Source organism: Symphalangus syndactylus, chromosome 17, assembly GCF_028878055.3.
Source record: "Symphalangus syndactylus isolate Jambi chromosome 17, NHGRI_mSymSyn1-v2.1_pri, whole genome shotgun sequence".
Lineage (NCBI taxonomy): Eukaryota > Metazoa > Chordata > Mammalia > Primates > Hylobatidae > Symphalangus > Symphalangus syndactylus.
In genome coordinates, this window is record NC_072439.2 from 40595466 (window position 1) to 40611703 (window position 16238).

Here is a 16238-nt window from a genome sequence, read left to right on the forward strand (position 1 = left end):
AAGTCCTTTTAATTTATTTTTGTCATATATAAAGTTCCGGCTGGTTTCCCCTACTACTTAGGGAATATACTCTCTTATTACTGTTGTCTTATTTTTATATTAGCCTAAGCAAACCACAAGAAGCAACTATTAAGGAGTACATATATCCTGACATAGCCAAATAAAAATGACTTTTGGATCATTACCTATTTTCATTTTATTGTAGCAGTGTAGTAGACATTTGTGTTCTTTGGCATACCAGTATCTGAGGCCCCTGTTTATGTGTGGTATATCTGTCTACCACCTTAGGAGTTTTGGTGAAAGGTACAGGCTGCCTTCCTCTATAGAAGCTGAAAAAACAAACAAACAACAACAAAAAACAAATAAACAAGCCTAGATACTTGTTTCCCAGTCTGTTTTGCAGCTAGTGAATGGGTACATGATCTAAACTCAGTTTTGGTGTTCTTGCCTTGTACATTGAATCAGGAATTAGTGACCCAAGAAAATAGGGACTGCAGTGCATCTGTTTTTGTAGTAGGCAGTTGCAGGAGCTGCAGCAGGATTGAATTTTCAGGGACAGAGATGCCAGGGGAAGTGCTGTCCAGGAGTGGAAATGGTATAGTCAGCAGTATCCAGTATTCACCAGTGCCAGCAGTGGTATCCTTATGAGAATAATTGTTGCATGATTTTGGCCATATTCCCAAAACTGCCTAGACTTCCTTGTTCTTGCCATTTGACAAGCATGCCTTCTCAGCAGGTCTGTTTGGCTATCCATTTTTCTTTTAATAAATTTATTTTCTGTTTGAATCAGCCAAATATACTTTCTATTGCTTATAAGAATTCTGACTGATGCACTCTTCTTCTTTAGTGCAAATAATTGAGAGTGACTATATTCGGGACAATATTTAGTTTATGTGGACATACCATTCTATTAATAACAGTGATAGCCTTAATAATAATCTAAAATGTTCTGTTTAAGAAATGACCTTTGACATATATGTCAGAATCCTTTTTCATTTTCACTGCAGTCTAGTGATTGCTAGGCTGATGTAGATATTGGTCTTAAATTCCTAATTAATTTTTTTCTTAGGCACATAGGGATGGGCATTAAGTAGTATGTAGAATTTGGTGATAGCCATGAATGTCCTGGATAAGAGAAAATCAGCCTGGATTAAAATCACACAATGCATACATATATGAAGACTATATTTACTTTGATTTCTTAATTTTACTGAGCTCTATAACATGGAAACTGCTTATACAATAAACATTTATTTTTGTTATCCCTTTTTAGTCTGGATTGCGTAATATTGCCAGCTGTTATAATTTTTATATTTCTGAACTTTGAAAAGTCACTTTGCTTTCTGTGCATAAGCCTTGCGAGTTTTAAAATGATGGAGAATAAACTAATTTCTCAGGTCCTCCTTAGTCTTAGCAAATAAGTTGGTAAAATGAAAATTTTTTTCATTTTTCTTTGTAAAGTTTGAATGGCAGCAGTACACTTACGATGCTGCATGCAGCAGAATATATAGGGTTCTTTGCTCAATGAGTTCAAATGGTCAATTAAGACATAGCTAATGAGTCAGCTGGACTCTAGCGAGTCCATCTTGAACATGCCTGATCTCAGAAACTAAGTAGGGTTGGGCCTGGTTAGTTCTTGCATGGGGGAACAAAGTTAATGGGAAGTATATTAAAGAACATATTCAATAAGTAGCAAAGTCTGGGGTATTCAGTGATTGTCATTGGTAAATTTTATGAAAATCACTGGGAAAAATGAACAACTTTGTATATTCTCAGTTGACATACTTGAAAGGCAGTTTTGGCTAAGAACTCCAATATCAGAAACCCTGGATTTGAATTCTGCCTCTACCACTTATAAGCAGTGTGATCTTGGGGAAGTTACTTAACCTGTCTTTGCCTTAGTTTCCTCATCAGTAAAGTGGGTACAGAAATAAAACCTACCTTACAGAGTTGCCATGGAATTAAATGAGCTTATGCATGTAAAGTGTCTGAAGTATCTAGAATGGTGGAAGATATATGCTATTTAGTATTAGCGATTATTATTTTGATATTAGATATTATACAGTTAAGACACAGTGTCATTTTACTTATTCTTACATAAATCTTGAATTTGAGACCATAGTGTTATGCATGTCTAAAAGTTACGTAAATCTGGTAATACTGTCATGAATATTTTATAGTGTTCCACTGTTATTAATAGAACAAATATAACCATTAAATACTGCACTATCATTGGTCTTCATTGCTGTATTTGGCTCAAGGATTATAGATACAAAGCACATCCAGAACTACTAGGTTTTTTTTTTTTTTAAAAGAAGATTCTATTGTCTGAACTTTTGTCTTTCCCCCAAGTTCGTATGTTAAAATCCTGACTCCCAAGGTGATGATATTAGGAGGGGATGGCTCTGGAAGGTGATTGGGTCACAAGGGCAGTGTCTTCGTGATTCAGATTCATACCCTTGTGAAAGAGGCTACATAGAGTCAGCTTACCCCTTTTACCAAATGAGGATACAGCAAAAAAATGTCATCTGTAAACCAGAAAGTGGGCACTCACCAGACATCGAATCTGTTGTTGCCTTGATCTTGGACTACCTAACCTCTAGAACTGTGAGGAATAAATTTCTCTTTTGGTAAGCTCCCTGGCCTTATAGTATTTTGTTATAGCAGCCTGAACAGATTAAGACATAGATATGAGATTTCAAGTACATATAGCTGATATGTTAATGTAACTGATGTTTCTCTAGCAATACACTTCACATTTCCTTAGATCCCAGATAGATTTCAACTTCCTCTCTGTTCTCTGTAGATTTCAGTAGAATGTTGAAATACAAAGAAAAAAGAATGTTGACCGAGAATATTGCTCTCAGATGTTTCAGGGATATATTCTTTCCAATGCATTTTTTTTGCTTGTCTTAGCATTAGAATTCAGATTTATTTTATACTTAATTATTCATCATTGGCATGCAGTATTTTTTATTAGATATTGGATTTCCTAAGAAAATTTTGTGAAACATCATACTATAAATACTTTAAGAATATTTTTATAGTTTCTTTTCAGAAAAAAATGCAATGATACTACAGTTTTAGATTTTAACTCTAAATCTTCAATTAAGCTAAACTGGCAATTGTCTTAAAGGCCATTTCTTTAATCACTATATATTTTATTCTGCTTCTTTTTTCAGGTCCAGGGTTCTGATCAAGCAGGAAAGAAGAAAGCAAAAGGTAAAGAAAAAATGTTTTTATTTTTGTCAGCCTTATGAGACTCATGACCTTGAAGTGCTTTTCTACCACTAATATATTCACCTAAGTGAAACTGGAGGCCATCTTCCTTTGGTCTTCTACCTCCTTGTTGATAGCTTGATTAGCAATGTATTTTGCTCAGTCAGAGACTTAAAGATCATTGTTGATTCCTGCTGTCCTTCTAGTTCCAAAATGTATCCCAGATCTGACCACTTCTCACTACCTGAGTATTGGTATTCTAATTTAAATAATCATTTATTACCTAGATAAATGATATACAGTAATGGTGTCATAACCTGTGTACTACTTCCATTTATTTTGTCTTTATTTTTTATTACACTGATTGCATTCCATAGTGAGGCTGAGCATGTATATACCTTACAACTGAGCAAAGAAACCCTTGTACATGTGCCCTTTTCGATATGTACAAGATTTGTTTGGGTCATTGTTATGCTGAAATAGCAAACAGAGAGGTGGAGAAAGAAGACAGGCAAGGGGAAGGAAGGAGAAGGAAAGGGAACTGCCCCAACATCCATTAGCAGTAGAATAGTAGAATGGTTAAACAAATTATGGCATATCCAAGTAATAGCATAGCAGTGCAAATGTATAAGCTACATATAATTAATGCAGATGAATCTCAAATACATAATGTTGAGCAAAAGAAGAAACTCACAGAATATAAGCAGTAAGATTCCTTTATATAAAGTTCTAAAACAGAAAAAAACCCAATGATGTTAATATGATCAAAGGTAGTAAAATTTCAGTAAAAACAACGGAGTCATATTATAAAAGCAGGATAGTGGCAGTCTCTGGATTCTTTTCCTTCCCAGCTATCCCCTTTTATATTGCATCCCATTCATTTCTCAGTCATCTTGCTAAAGTCAACAATGAACTTTATGCTATTCAATTGAAAGGATATTTGTCAGTCCAATTTATTTTATTACATTGTCATCTCCTACACAAAGCAAATTCTTTCTGTTATTTCTTTGGTACATTCTCCAGATTTTATTTCTATCTCTCTGGTTGTTCCTTTTTAATGACTGTTTTCAAGTTGAAATTTGATTACTTAGTTTCTGAAAGTTTTCTAGTTCTTTTCAAATTGTTTTCTAGTTGTTTTTACCAAGTGAGACTTGACAAAAAAATTGAGATTAGTCTTGTCAAGTGAATCAGTTAGTTACATACTTCTGTTCTTTCTTGGAACATATTAGAGACTATCATGATGGCTGGATAATATGGGACAAACTTCTTCAACATGTTTCCTGGAATAAAGGCTTAGTCCCTTTGACAGTCTTTGTATTGTTCTTCCTTATTCCTGGAACCTTATATTCCTACCCTCTTTGGATAGCTCTGACTCATCCATCTATCTTAGAACTCATTTCCAAAGAAGTCTTCCATGTCCTCCTCCTTTCCCTGTACCCACCCTACCCACAAACAATAATTTCCGTACCTTTCCTAGGATTTGATAGCATCCCCAATCACACTCAGTTGTATTTATTTGTGTCATCATCTTCCTCGCTATGGTCTTATCCATCACAAAGTACAGTGCCATTGCACTTTGTACAGATGAACTAACAACTTCTTAATTCCAGGACACAATCAATTATAAGATCTAGCATTGACTGAGTTGTTGTTTCAAGGTGGAAAAATATTTACATCCCGAAGATCCTGTTATTTCATTGCTTAACCATAGTGTGGTCTAAAAATACATTTTAGTCTAATTTGGAGTTCCAGATCACTCAAATGAAATATGAACAAATACCTTTTATCTATGATTTATTTTGTAAAACAAGACATTTACTTTTTTGTGTGTGATCATTGGCAAGTCTCTTATAGTTCTTACAAGATTTTTACAAACTTAAAAGTTATAATTAACAATATTCTGAAATGTTAATGTGAAAGAGCCTCAACTTCTTGAAAATAAATATGATATGTAACCTCTTCAAATTATGACCTCTTGCACCAAATATTTTGCCATCTTAGCTTTTTCTCATTTCTGACAATTTCACATTTATAATTACATTCACAGCATTATATTATGAGTTATTTAATGGAAGAGAAGATGTTTTCACAACCTAGCACATAATAGTTGCTTGATAAATAAATATTAGTTAATTTTTATTTAAATTAATTAATGATGTAACCTGAAAGGAAAAGAATGGCAATAAGAAAGAATAATAACAGTTCAAACAGAAAGAAAATAAAAACTGGATAAAGTGATAATTATGTGCAAGTCTTGTTAAAAAAACAAACATCTAGGAATCATGGAGGGATAACAAATAAATGAAATTGGCTTTGGTTGCAGATTAATTTGCACATAGCTTTTTTTTTCTTCATTTCTGTTGACTTTTAATGGCACTCAGCTGTGCATATTTTTAAGGTTTTTCTGTGTCTGCAGAATAGCATACTTTGTAGAAAAACAAGATTTTAGCCTGTCAGAATTGTTCTGTTACCAGATTTTTTTAACTTTCCATATAGAGATAATTTCTAATCTTTTGATTTCAGAGAATAGCTTTATAGCATTCTGTTTTAAAGGTTATGCTTAAGGAAGATCATAAAAGGCTGTGAAATTTAGTCTTTAGGCAAACTGCAAGTTATGATTAATTGTAATGTATTAATATATAAAGATGTCACAAAATATAAAAGTATCAAGTCAATGACTTAATAACATGATTGCTTTTTTATTATTTATAATTCTGTCTAAAACCACATATTTGCTGCATTCTTTTTAATTTTTAATTATTTTAGGAATATTTTGAAAAACACAGGTTAAAATCAAAAATGAAATCACTGGGAGTTTTATCTCCTGTCAAAAACTCTGCTGTCAGCTTAGACATTCTTAACCTATATATGGTAAATCAGATATCTTGCAAGAAGAAAATTCCTGGTAAGTCATTCCAATTGCATTCTGTTTTGAACTTGATGTGATCATAATAATGTTTAGCCTTCTAATTAGTTTGTAATTTTCGAGCTCAAAGCATGTGGAAAATTAATTTTAAAATTTGGTTGCTCTCTTAAATTAGATGCCTAGTTAATATCTGCTTAAAACGTTTTGTTGCTTAATCCATTTTTTATTTTTATGTTGTGTATGTGTTATATAAAATTAATTTATTAGGTGTCACTAAACTTATTATAGTACAGTTGTTACATTATTCTATACAGGCAGGTAGTTACCAAAGTTTAGCTAGAGAGCAGGGAATAAATGTTAGTACATGTCAACAAATTAACTATTCTTTACTATTTAGAGGATAGGTATGAAAGGAAGATCTGAAAAGATTTTTGCCTCAATGACTAGTTTCCTATGTCATCACTTGAATTATTTATTACACTTTCCTGGGATGTTAATCATAGCAGTCTAATACTGCAAAATAAAGTCCATTTTGTCATATATTTTGATACTTCAAGTAAATAAAAAGCTTAATTAGAGTATATTGTTCCTCTTTTAGAGGAACTTGTGTCTGATATTTAATTTTTAAAAGAACTGCTAAAAATGAGCATAAAAATAAGACAATTTATCAGGAAGGGATAGAAATTGATTAGAATATTGTTAATATTTCCTCATTTCCTTTCTCCATCATTTTTTTTCCCTCCACAGATAACAGTTTACACAAGTAAATTTAGTTACACTTTAGAAAGAATAAATACATTGTTCATGGACTTTGAGAATAAAACTTTTTGTTGTAAATCTTTTTGATGTATTTACCTTTATTTATTCCCAGTTGAAGGGGAATAAAAATATATTTCCTCATCCATTGCTAGGTTTATGGCTAAAGCCTCAATGACAAAAGACAGATTAACAGGAGAAAAATATACAGATTTATTTAGTAAGTTTTATGTGACACAAGAGCCTTGATAAGAAATTTAAGATCTTAAGATTGGAAGAAATGGCTAAACTTGTGTATTTTTCTTGCCAGGTTTGATGAAAAAGTGTATAGTCCTCAAGAAGTATGATTGGATTTTTAAAAGAATGATCCAATAGTAATAAACTAAGGAGATCTTAGCAAGGCCTCTTTGTTCAGATTCTTCTTTGTGACCCTGTGTCTTCAGAGATAGGGATATTATTTTCTTCCAAGTATAACCAGAGCACCTCTCGAATGAGGGTTTTATGACCTGCTTCAGGGGAAAGCTGAGAGTAACCTTCCTGCTTCTGCTGTTTTCTTAAATAGCAAGATGGCTTATTTTGGGATAATGTCCTGAACTCCTGCACTTTCTTTTCATTTATTTTTTCGGCATATTTTTATTGAGTACCCACTGTAAGTACTCTATTGGGTGCTGAGGATAAAACAGAAAGCAAGCTTTATTAATCAGGACTCATGGCTGCAAATGACAGAAATTCAAAACAGTTATCTTTTTACTCCTTTAACAGGAAGGGTGATGGTGCAGTGGGCCTCAGAGATGACTTGAAACAGGGACTTGAATACTATCAAGATTCTTTTTCACTTCAGTTATTAACTTTATTCTCTCTGACTGTCTTTATTATTGAGGCTCAAAACATGGCCTTAAGAAACTAATATTACTCACCTCCTCTAGTTTTGCCATCAAGGAAATACTGAGAATTGTTTCTCTGGTCCCACATTTTAAAATTCCACTGTAAGAATATTTCCTTGTGCTACTGGTACCAATCTCACAGTGAAAAAATTTCGCTTATAACTAGCAGAATGGGATACTATTATTGGTTCACCTTTAGTCAGATGGCTACTGCCAAATCAATTATTTTATCCAGAGAGACAAGAGTTTTATTTTGTTTTGTTTTTAAAGACAGGGTTTCACTGTGTTGCCCAAGCTGGTCTTGAACTCTTGGCCTCAAGCAATCCTCCAACTGCAGCCTCCTTAGTAACTGGGATTACAGACATGAGCCACGGTGCCTGGCTTGAGGCAGAGTTTTATAAGAAGATATAAAATCTACACTATAACTATGTATACAGTTTGGGTGGGTGTATCACAAAAATAGAGTAGGTGAAAGTACTGACCAGAGAAAGGGAAAATATATATAGTACTGTGGGAATATATAACATAGTATCTAATCTAGTCTGGAGATCAGAGAAATCTTGGTGGAAGAAAAAGTAGAACTAAATTAATAGGGCAGCTATAATGTGGAATATATATGATGAAGAAAAACATGTTTTAAAGTCTCTGTGGTAGTTGTTTATATTGTAATGATTTATTTTAGCACTGATATAATGTAAATGTTTTAGTAAAATTTTTTAGATGTACATTTATGTAATGAACATGATCTATTAAACAGTACTTTTACAATATTTTTATTCTGATTTTAAAATTATATATTTTTTATTGTAGAAACTGTGAGAAAACCAACCCATGTGAACATGAATAGAGACATAAAAATGCCCCTAAGAAAGCATAATTTAGAACTTCCAATGTCGCCTCACTGTGTACCTTCTAAACTCTGCCTTGATGATACAGAAACCAAGTAGGTTTTAGCTAGGATTTATATTATTAGGTGTTTAAACTGGTTATTAGCAACACTTTTACTCACTTGAAAATGTATAAAATACTTACCTTCTACCCCCAGTTTTTGTTTTTTTGGCTGTTAACAGTATTATGCAATGATTAAGACCTTCATCAAATGATCCAGATTTTGTACACTTTGTTTGACTACCTTATCATAAAAATGTCTATCACTAGTATTAATATAATTTTTATAAAACTGAGTAATATTATGACCCTGTAATGATTTACTTAGGTTTCTATGTGTTTTGTGTAGAAAAGTATGAATTTTAAATACAGGAAAGGACAGTCAATTTTATTTCAATTTATGTTTTTGACCTAAATTTTTCTTTTCATTAGTGTAAACTATCAAAGACTAAGTAGCAAGGAAGATCTTGGCCTAGTCCAGGTGAGATTTTAAAAAAAATTCTATAAGTTATTTCAGCAATTGTGACATGCCACCTAATGATCTAAATGTCTGAATACTGGAGAAAATTATTTTAAAGAAAATTTTGAGCCTTTAATTCTTTTAAAAGCTTTCCAGGTGAGAAATCTATGCCTTAAGAATATTTTAATTGATTGCTTATGAGAATCTCTTTGGACGGCTGGTAATGTGACTAGGCCTATGTTTGCATAACATTTGATTCTGCTTGTTACTGATGAGCTGCCAAGGACAGTTCACTTAGGGATTCTTACTTTGGGTTCACGTGATTATTGAGCAATTCATCTGTTCAAACATAGTAATCAGATTACTTTATATCAAATTGTGGTGTCCAGCCCTCACATGGATCCCAAGATGATTTCTCTTTCAAAGTATAGCAAATAATTTTCTTAGGAAATAAAATTTTAATCAATTAGAAAATGCATAGATTATAATTAAAGCTTGACACTTTAACATCTAATGTCATATTGTTAGCTATCATTTTTTTTCCTTTGAATTGCCAGAGTTAAGCTAGATCAGAAAGATAATGGCAATGATACTAAAATCCCTTAGAAATCTTGTCACCTGGATTATGGGTTAATGAAACTCAGATTTCCTGTCTTTAGAAGGTAACCTACAGGAATGGAGCTTGAGGATGGAGAGGAGCAGGAGTAGGGAAGGCAGAGGGAAAGGTGCTCTTGAGTGTAGCCTTCACTGATAACCACTCTCTTCCTAGTAAGTTCTGTCAATTACTGATGGGTTGCCTTGCCTTAGGACATTTTCTTTTGTAACCCCTGCCCTTTTCACTTATTTTAATTTCACTATTTTGACTTTCCTCTTCTCTAGTTTATATATTTTGGTAATGTAAATGATTTTATCTTCTTTCCTATAGTCGCAAGGCATGGACTCATATAGTATGCTTGACCCTCAGTTCAGCAAAATAGAGAACTGCAGTTTCACTCCACCATCTTTTTCAGTGGAGTTACCTTCTAACAGACGTATTCCAAAACTAAATTTCACACCTGGAATAGCACCTACTCCTCAGAAACTTGCATATGAAAAAAAGCAGAATGACCAGGTACCTTGAATCATTAGTTCTTAGCATTTTATATTATTATATTTTCGTGAAACTCTTTTTTTCTCTTTTTATAGATTTAAAATATTTACATTTTGAATTGCTATACATGTAAACAAATTAGGAGATAAATTAAGGATAATTCCCTTTACATCAAAAACTTAATTCTTTGCACTGTAGAAGATTGTGAATCCCAGAACTGGAGTGTTTTTTAAAAAAAATCTTGGAATGTATCATTCTCTTAGAAAACTATTGATAGTAGAATTGAAAGTAGTTCAGTGTGTTATATAGTAGTTGATGTTTATAATCACTGTGATTGATTAGTTGGTGATGTCATGATGACCCAATATGCATGATATGGAAAGTGTCCTGTGAATAGCAATATACAGTTTCAGAGATGTCGTAGTAGTCTCTTAAAGTGTGAATTGTGATGGCTTGATTCTTATAATTTGAAAGATGACAAGTTTTTAAGTTTTTCAATTAACACTATACAAGTATATAGAGATGTGCTAAAATGTTGTTCAATCATTGTGTGCTCTAAAGCTAAAAATATAAAATATATAAATATTAAGATTCTAAAATACATCTGTCATAGAGCATACCAGGAAATCTACTAAAAATGAAATTTAATTGTTACTATACTAATGTCTAATGGTAATGAGGAAAATGCTTACATAAACACTATGTCTTGTTAATGGGAATACTTAGTTTTGAATTTATCTTATTTTTAGCATGCAGTGGTTTTATGACATATTTATATATTATTTATAAATCAATTTATAATTAATTTATAGTTTTACATTTTAGAAATTATATTATAGCTATATATTATAGCATATCAGTTACATATATATGCCATATGATAGTTATATATAATTCTATTTTATTAAAGTTTTTATTAAAGACTTCCCAGATAAGAGAAAATGAAGTATTACATTCCTGTGACCCATTCTAGCCTTGTTATAAAGGCCCAATAATTTTCGAATGATGCAATGAAAGACATTTTCAATTACCCATTCAGTTTATATTTCATAAGACAAAAATCTACATTCTAGATCAGCTTATAACTCATCCTTGCTCTATTAAATAGTTTAGGGATAGAGGATAAAACATCTGTGTAATCTCTACTTTCTTGTCTGTATATATTACAGACTGCAGGTTAATGATGAGCTCCAGAGAGGTAAATAATTTTATACTTAACATGGTAAAAGACTGAAAAGAGATAATGTCCCTTTTCAATCATAGTGTCACATCATGAAATACTAGGGAAGTACTTAATAGTGTACTTGGAGGAATTTCAAAAAAAGTGAAAATAATTAAAATGAAATTATAAAATACAAAAGAAAATGAGTTGAAAAACAAGTTAGAAGAAAAAGTGACTTGGGGTTTCCTGATCCTTAGTTAAGTAGTATTGTCGAATATATAATACTATATTCTCTTCTCTTTTGATTTGTTTCTTATTTTAAGGGATAACATTTTGCACCTCTGTCACTCTCTCAGATGTATTAGTTAGCTGAGACATTAGTATAAGCTCTCTCTGACTTTAGTCTATTTTTTTTCCCCAAAGACTTTCAGTGTCTCTTTTTGACTCTCCTTTTTTTTTGGACAATTCTGTCATTGGTTGTGTTTGGACTTCTCATTTCTATGTTTCATGAGTTATAAATCAAATGTATGACAGATATAAATTATTGTTGAATAGATTAGTGTTGGGCCAATATAATAAGTTACATTTATAGGGTACTTTCCACATTAACAAATTTATTATCTTCTTTTCACAATAGTCTTCACACTCTCCCTATTGAACTGAATAATATTGATATTCAGAAAAATTAAAGTAGCAATCTGAAGTTATTCAGTAAATGGAAGAACTGAGATAAGTATAGCTCTTGTATTAGGATAAATTATTGTTTTCTGTCAGAGAAATTTAACTTAAAATTATTAAAGATCTTGGTGTCCTGGGTGTTTTTTTTTGTTTTTTTATTGTTTTTTTAACTTGGAGAAAATGGTTAGCTTACCATCATATCAACTTTGTTATTTTAACAATTATTCAGATACTAGTATTGATTTTTTTGTTAGGAAAGTGTTTATTTTGTTTTCAATAAGTAGTAAAATTACTTTATTTTGGACTATTTATACAATTTTAAAATATAAATGTAGTTCATTTACGTGACATTTTATGGTAAATAATTTAAATTGTATATATGTACATTTACTATTTTGGCAGTTTCTTCAAATTTTTTTTTTCAGCTCAGTAATGTTAACTGTTCTGATTCCTTGCTTTCCAAATTAAATAAAAGTCAAGATGTTCTCAGTCCATCACATAAAACTACACGATTTGGGACATTATTTGAAAGATTAAACAGGTAAGCAAAGATGCTGAAGGAAATAAAGAAGCTGTAGCATTCTGTACTTTCACTTAGAAATTTGATTTTAATGGACACAAATATTTTTAGTTAAAAATATGAGTCCTAAGTAATACTTCTCGAAAAAAATTCAAAAAGTAAAATGTGTTATTTAATTAAAATAGTGTAAGTAATTATTTTATAACATGAACATCTACCTTTCATTTATTTAAGTTTATTTTTTATTTTTTGGAAAGAAGTCTTGCTCTTTCACCCAGGCTGGAGTGCAGTGGCACAATTATCTTAGCTTGCTGCAACCTCCGCCTCCTGAGTTCAAGTGATTCTCGTGCCTTAGTACCCAAGTAGCTGGGATTACAGGCGAGTGCCACCACAGCCAATTGGCTACTTTTTGAATTTTTAGTAGAGATGGGGTTTCACCTTGTTGGCCAGGCTGGTCTCAATCTTCTGGCCTCAAGTGATCTGCCCACCTCAGCCTCCCAGAGTCATTTATTTAGTTTTAAAATTATTTTGGACAGAGGTATTTTGCACATTTTATAATTTCCGTGAATTACTGTTTTCTTTTTCTGCAAAAATAGTGATTTCTTTTTTACATTTGTGGTAGTTGAATAGAATCCCACTTTCATTTTCTAGATGTCTATATATACAGTACAGTAGTGCCACCTTATCCACAGGGGATATGTTCCAAAACCCCCAGTGGAATCCTGAAATTGCAGACAGTGCCAAACCCTATATATGCTATGTTTTTTTGTATGCATACATACCTATGGTAAAGTTTAATTTATGTTAGGGATAGTAATAGATTAACAACAATAACTAATAATAGAATAGAACAATTATAACGATATACTGTTAAAAGTTATAAGAATGTGGTCTCTTGGTCTCAAAGTATCTTACTATATATACTGTACTTACCTATTTTTGGACTGCAGTTGACTGTGGGTTATAGACCGACCATGGAAAGCGGAAACTGCAGAAAGTGAAACTGTGGGTAATAGGGAATTCTGTGAACCCTAGTTTGTTGTTTTAAAATCTATTAAGCTTGTAAAACCAGTTTGACCCACTCCTGGTGATGTGATGATAAACCTTGACTCTGTCATACTATCCTAGTTTCCTTATTTTAGTAAATGGCATCACTGTTCACTGAGTTGCTAAAGCCAAAATAAAAATTGTCCTTGATTCCTTCCTTTCCTTCAACTCTCGGTATCCATTTCACCAAAAAGTGTTGTAAATTCTGTATTTTAATAAACTTTAAAATTATCTACTTACATTTCTGTTTCTATGGGTTCCATCCCAGTCTATGACATCATTCTTTCTTGCCTGGAGAGTTGTAATGCCACATAACGTAACAGTTCTTTCTTTTGTTCTGAGATACATTTTTTAAAAACAGTTTTATGAAATGACATAAAATAAACTTATTTAACTATGATAATATATGCACTTTGATAAATTTTGACAATGTCAAAGATAATGACACATGAACACATTTATTATCCCCAGTAGTTTATTTGGGTACCTTGGTAATCCCTTCTCCCTATTGCTTCACATCCCTTACATGTATCCCAAAGCAACCACTGATCTGCTTTGTGTTGCTGTGTATTAGCCCATATTTTCTATAATTTTAAATAAGACATCATATAGTATGTTCTTTTTTATTGTTTGACCTCTTTCACTCAGTGTAATTATTTTGAAATTCATCTATGTTGGTTGTTGCCCGTATCTATAGTTCATTCCTTTTTATTGCAGGGTAGTATTTCATTGTATGGACATAGCACAACAATACATTTACCTGTTCGTGGGCATTTGGTGTTTCCGCCGAGTTTTTTTTTTTTTTTTTTTTTTTTGAGACGGAGTCTTGTTCTGTCGCCCAGGCTGGAGTGCAGTGGCGCGATCTCGGCTCACTGCAAGCTCCGCCTCCCGGGTTCACGCCATTCTCCTGCCTCAGCCTCTCCAAGTAGCTGGGACCACAGGCGCCTGCCACCACGCCTGGCTAATTTTTTATATTTTTTAGTAGAGACGGGGTTTCACCGTGGTCTCGATCTCCTGACCTTGTGATCTGCCCGCCTCGGCCTCCCAAAGTGCTGGGATTACAAGTGTGAGCCACCGCGCCCGGCCTCTGCCGAGTTTTTGGCTATTGCAGATATACCTGCTGTGACAGTTCATGTATAAGTCTTTGTTTTGACATATACTTCATTCCTCCTGGGTGCAAGTGGAATGACTGGATCATGTGTTAGGTGTATGTTTAAGTTTAAAAAAAACTACTGAACTATTTTCCAGTGGTATTTGTATCATATTATATTCCCATTAACAATATATGAATATTGCAATGCATCCTTGTCAACACTTGGTACAGTCAGTCTTTTAAAATTTAACCCATTATAGTCAGTGTGTAGTAGTATCTCATGTTTTTAGTTTGCATTTCCCTAATGACTAATGATTTTGGCATCTTTTCATGTGGATATTAGTCATTTGTGACTCTTTGGTGAAATGTTTACCCTTTTCATTTTATTACTGGTACCTTTTTGAAGTGCAAAAGGTTTAATTTGATGAAGTCTGACTTATTAATTTTTTCATTTATTGTGCTTATGGTGTCAAAACCAACAAATCTTTGCCTAACCCAAGGTCATGAAGATTTTCTTTTGTTTTATACTTTTAGATCTTACATGTAGGTCTATGATTCATTTTGAGTTAATTTTTATGTGTTGGGTGTGGTAAGGGTCTGAATCCATTATTTACATTTGTGGAAAAGAATATTTTTTCCTTGCTTAATTGCTTTGGCACCTTTGTCAGAAATCAGTTGACTGTAAATATAAGGATTTTTTTCTGGAATCTCAATTCTGTTCTGTTGATTATGTTAGTACCAAACTGTCTTGGTTACTGTAGCTTTATTGTTAGTTTTGAAATCAAAGAAGTATATTAGTCCAACATTTGTTTTTTCAAAAATGTTTTGGCTTTTCTTAATCCTTTGCATTTCCATATAAATTTTAGGATCTGATGGTCAGTTTCTGCAACAAAACCAAAAACCAGAAACCAAACCTATTTGGATTTTAAGAGATTATGTTGAATTTATAGATTAATTTTGAAAGAATTGCCATCTTAACAATAGCAACTTTGCCAGTCCACAAGCATAAAATGTTTTTCCTCTTTCATCTTTAATTTCTTCGATAATGTATTATGGTTTTCAGGATATAAGCCTTGTTTCTTTCTTCCTAGTATTTTATTCTTTTTATGCTTTTGTAAATGGAATTACTTTCCCAATTTCATTTTTGGATTATTCATTGGTAGTGTATAGAAATACAATTAATTTTTGTATATGAATCTTACATCTTTTGACTTTGACAAATTTATTATTCTAGTAATAGTTGAGTAGGGTTTTTTTTTAAATCATGGTGGAATATATTGTCCATAAGTAAGTATATTTTTACCTCTCTCTTTTCAAACTGGATGCCTTCTTCTTCTTCTTCTTCTTCTTCTTTTTTTTTTTTTTTCTTTTTTTTTTGCATTGTGAATATGATCTTAGCCAAAAGGCCAGGGAGCAATTTTTACTTCCCTTTCTTGCTTAACTTTGCTAACTAGAGCCTCCAGTACAATGCTGAATAGCAGTGGCAAGAGCAGATGTGCTTATTGTTCTCAGTTTTAGGGGAAAAACATTCAGTCTTTTCACCAGTAAGTATGATGTTAGCTATAGGTGTTTTTG

At 32.4% G+C, this 16238-nt stretch overlaps 1 protein-coding gene across 3 annotated transcripts in view; it reads left to right on the forward strand.

Moving 5' to 3' along the window:
• REDIC1 (regulator of DNA class I crossover intermediates 1) overlaps window positions 1-16238 on the forward strand; it is a 91153-nt gene that overhangs the window by 16327 nt on the left and 58588 nt on the right. Inside the window, exons 2-7 of one of the 3 annotated variants that reach the window (XM_055250262.1) lie at window positions 3183-3222; window positions 5986-6124; window positions 8536-8668; window positions 9046-9094; window positions 9999-10184; window positions 12429-12544. In XM_055250262.1, the coding sequence (XP_055106237.1) occupies window positions 3183-3222; window positions 5986-6124; window positions 8536-8668; window positions 9046-9094; window positions 9999-10184; window positions 12429-12544 (663 nt within the window). Of the gene's footprint in view, window positions 1-2530; window positions 2631-3182; window positions 3223-5985; window positions 6125-8535; window positions 8669-9045; window positions 9095-9998; window positions 10185-12428; window positions 12545-16238 lie in introns of those variants that run through there. The other 2 variants (XM_055250264.1, XM_055250263.1) reach the window with 2 other exon arrangements.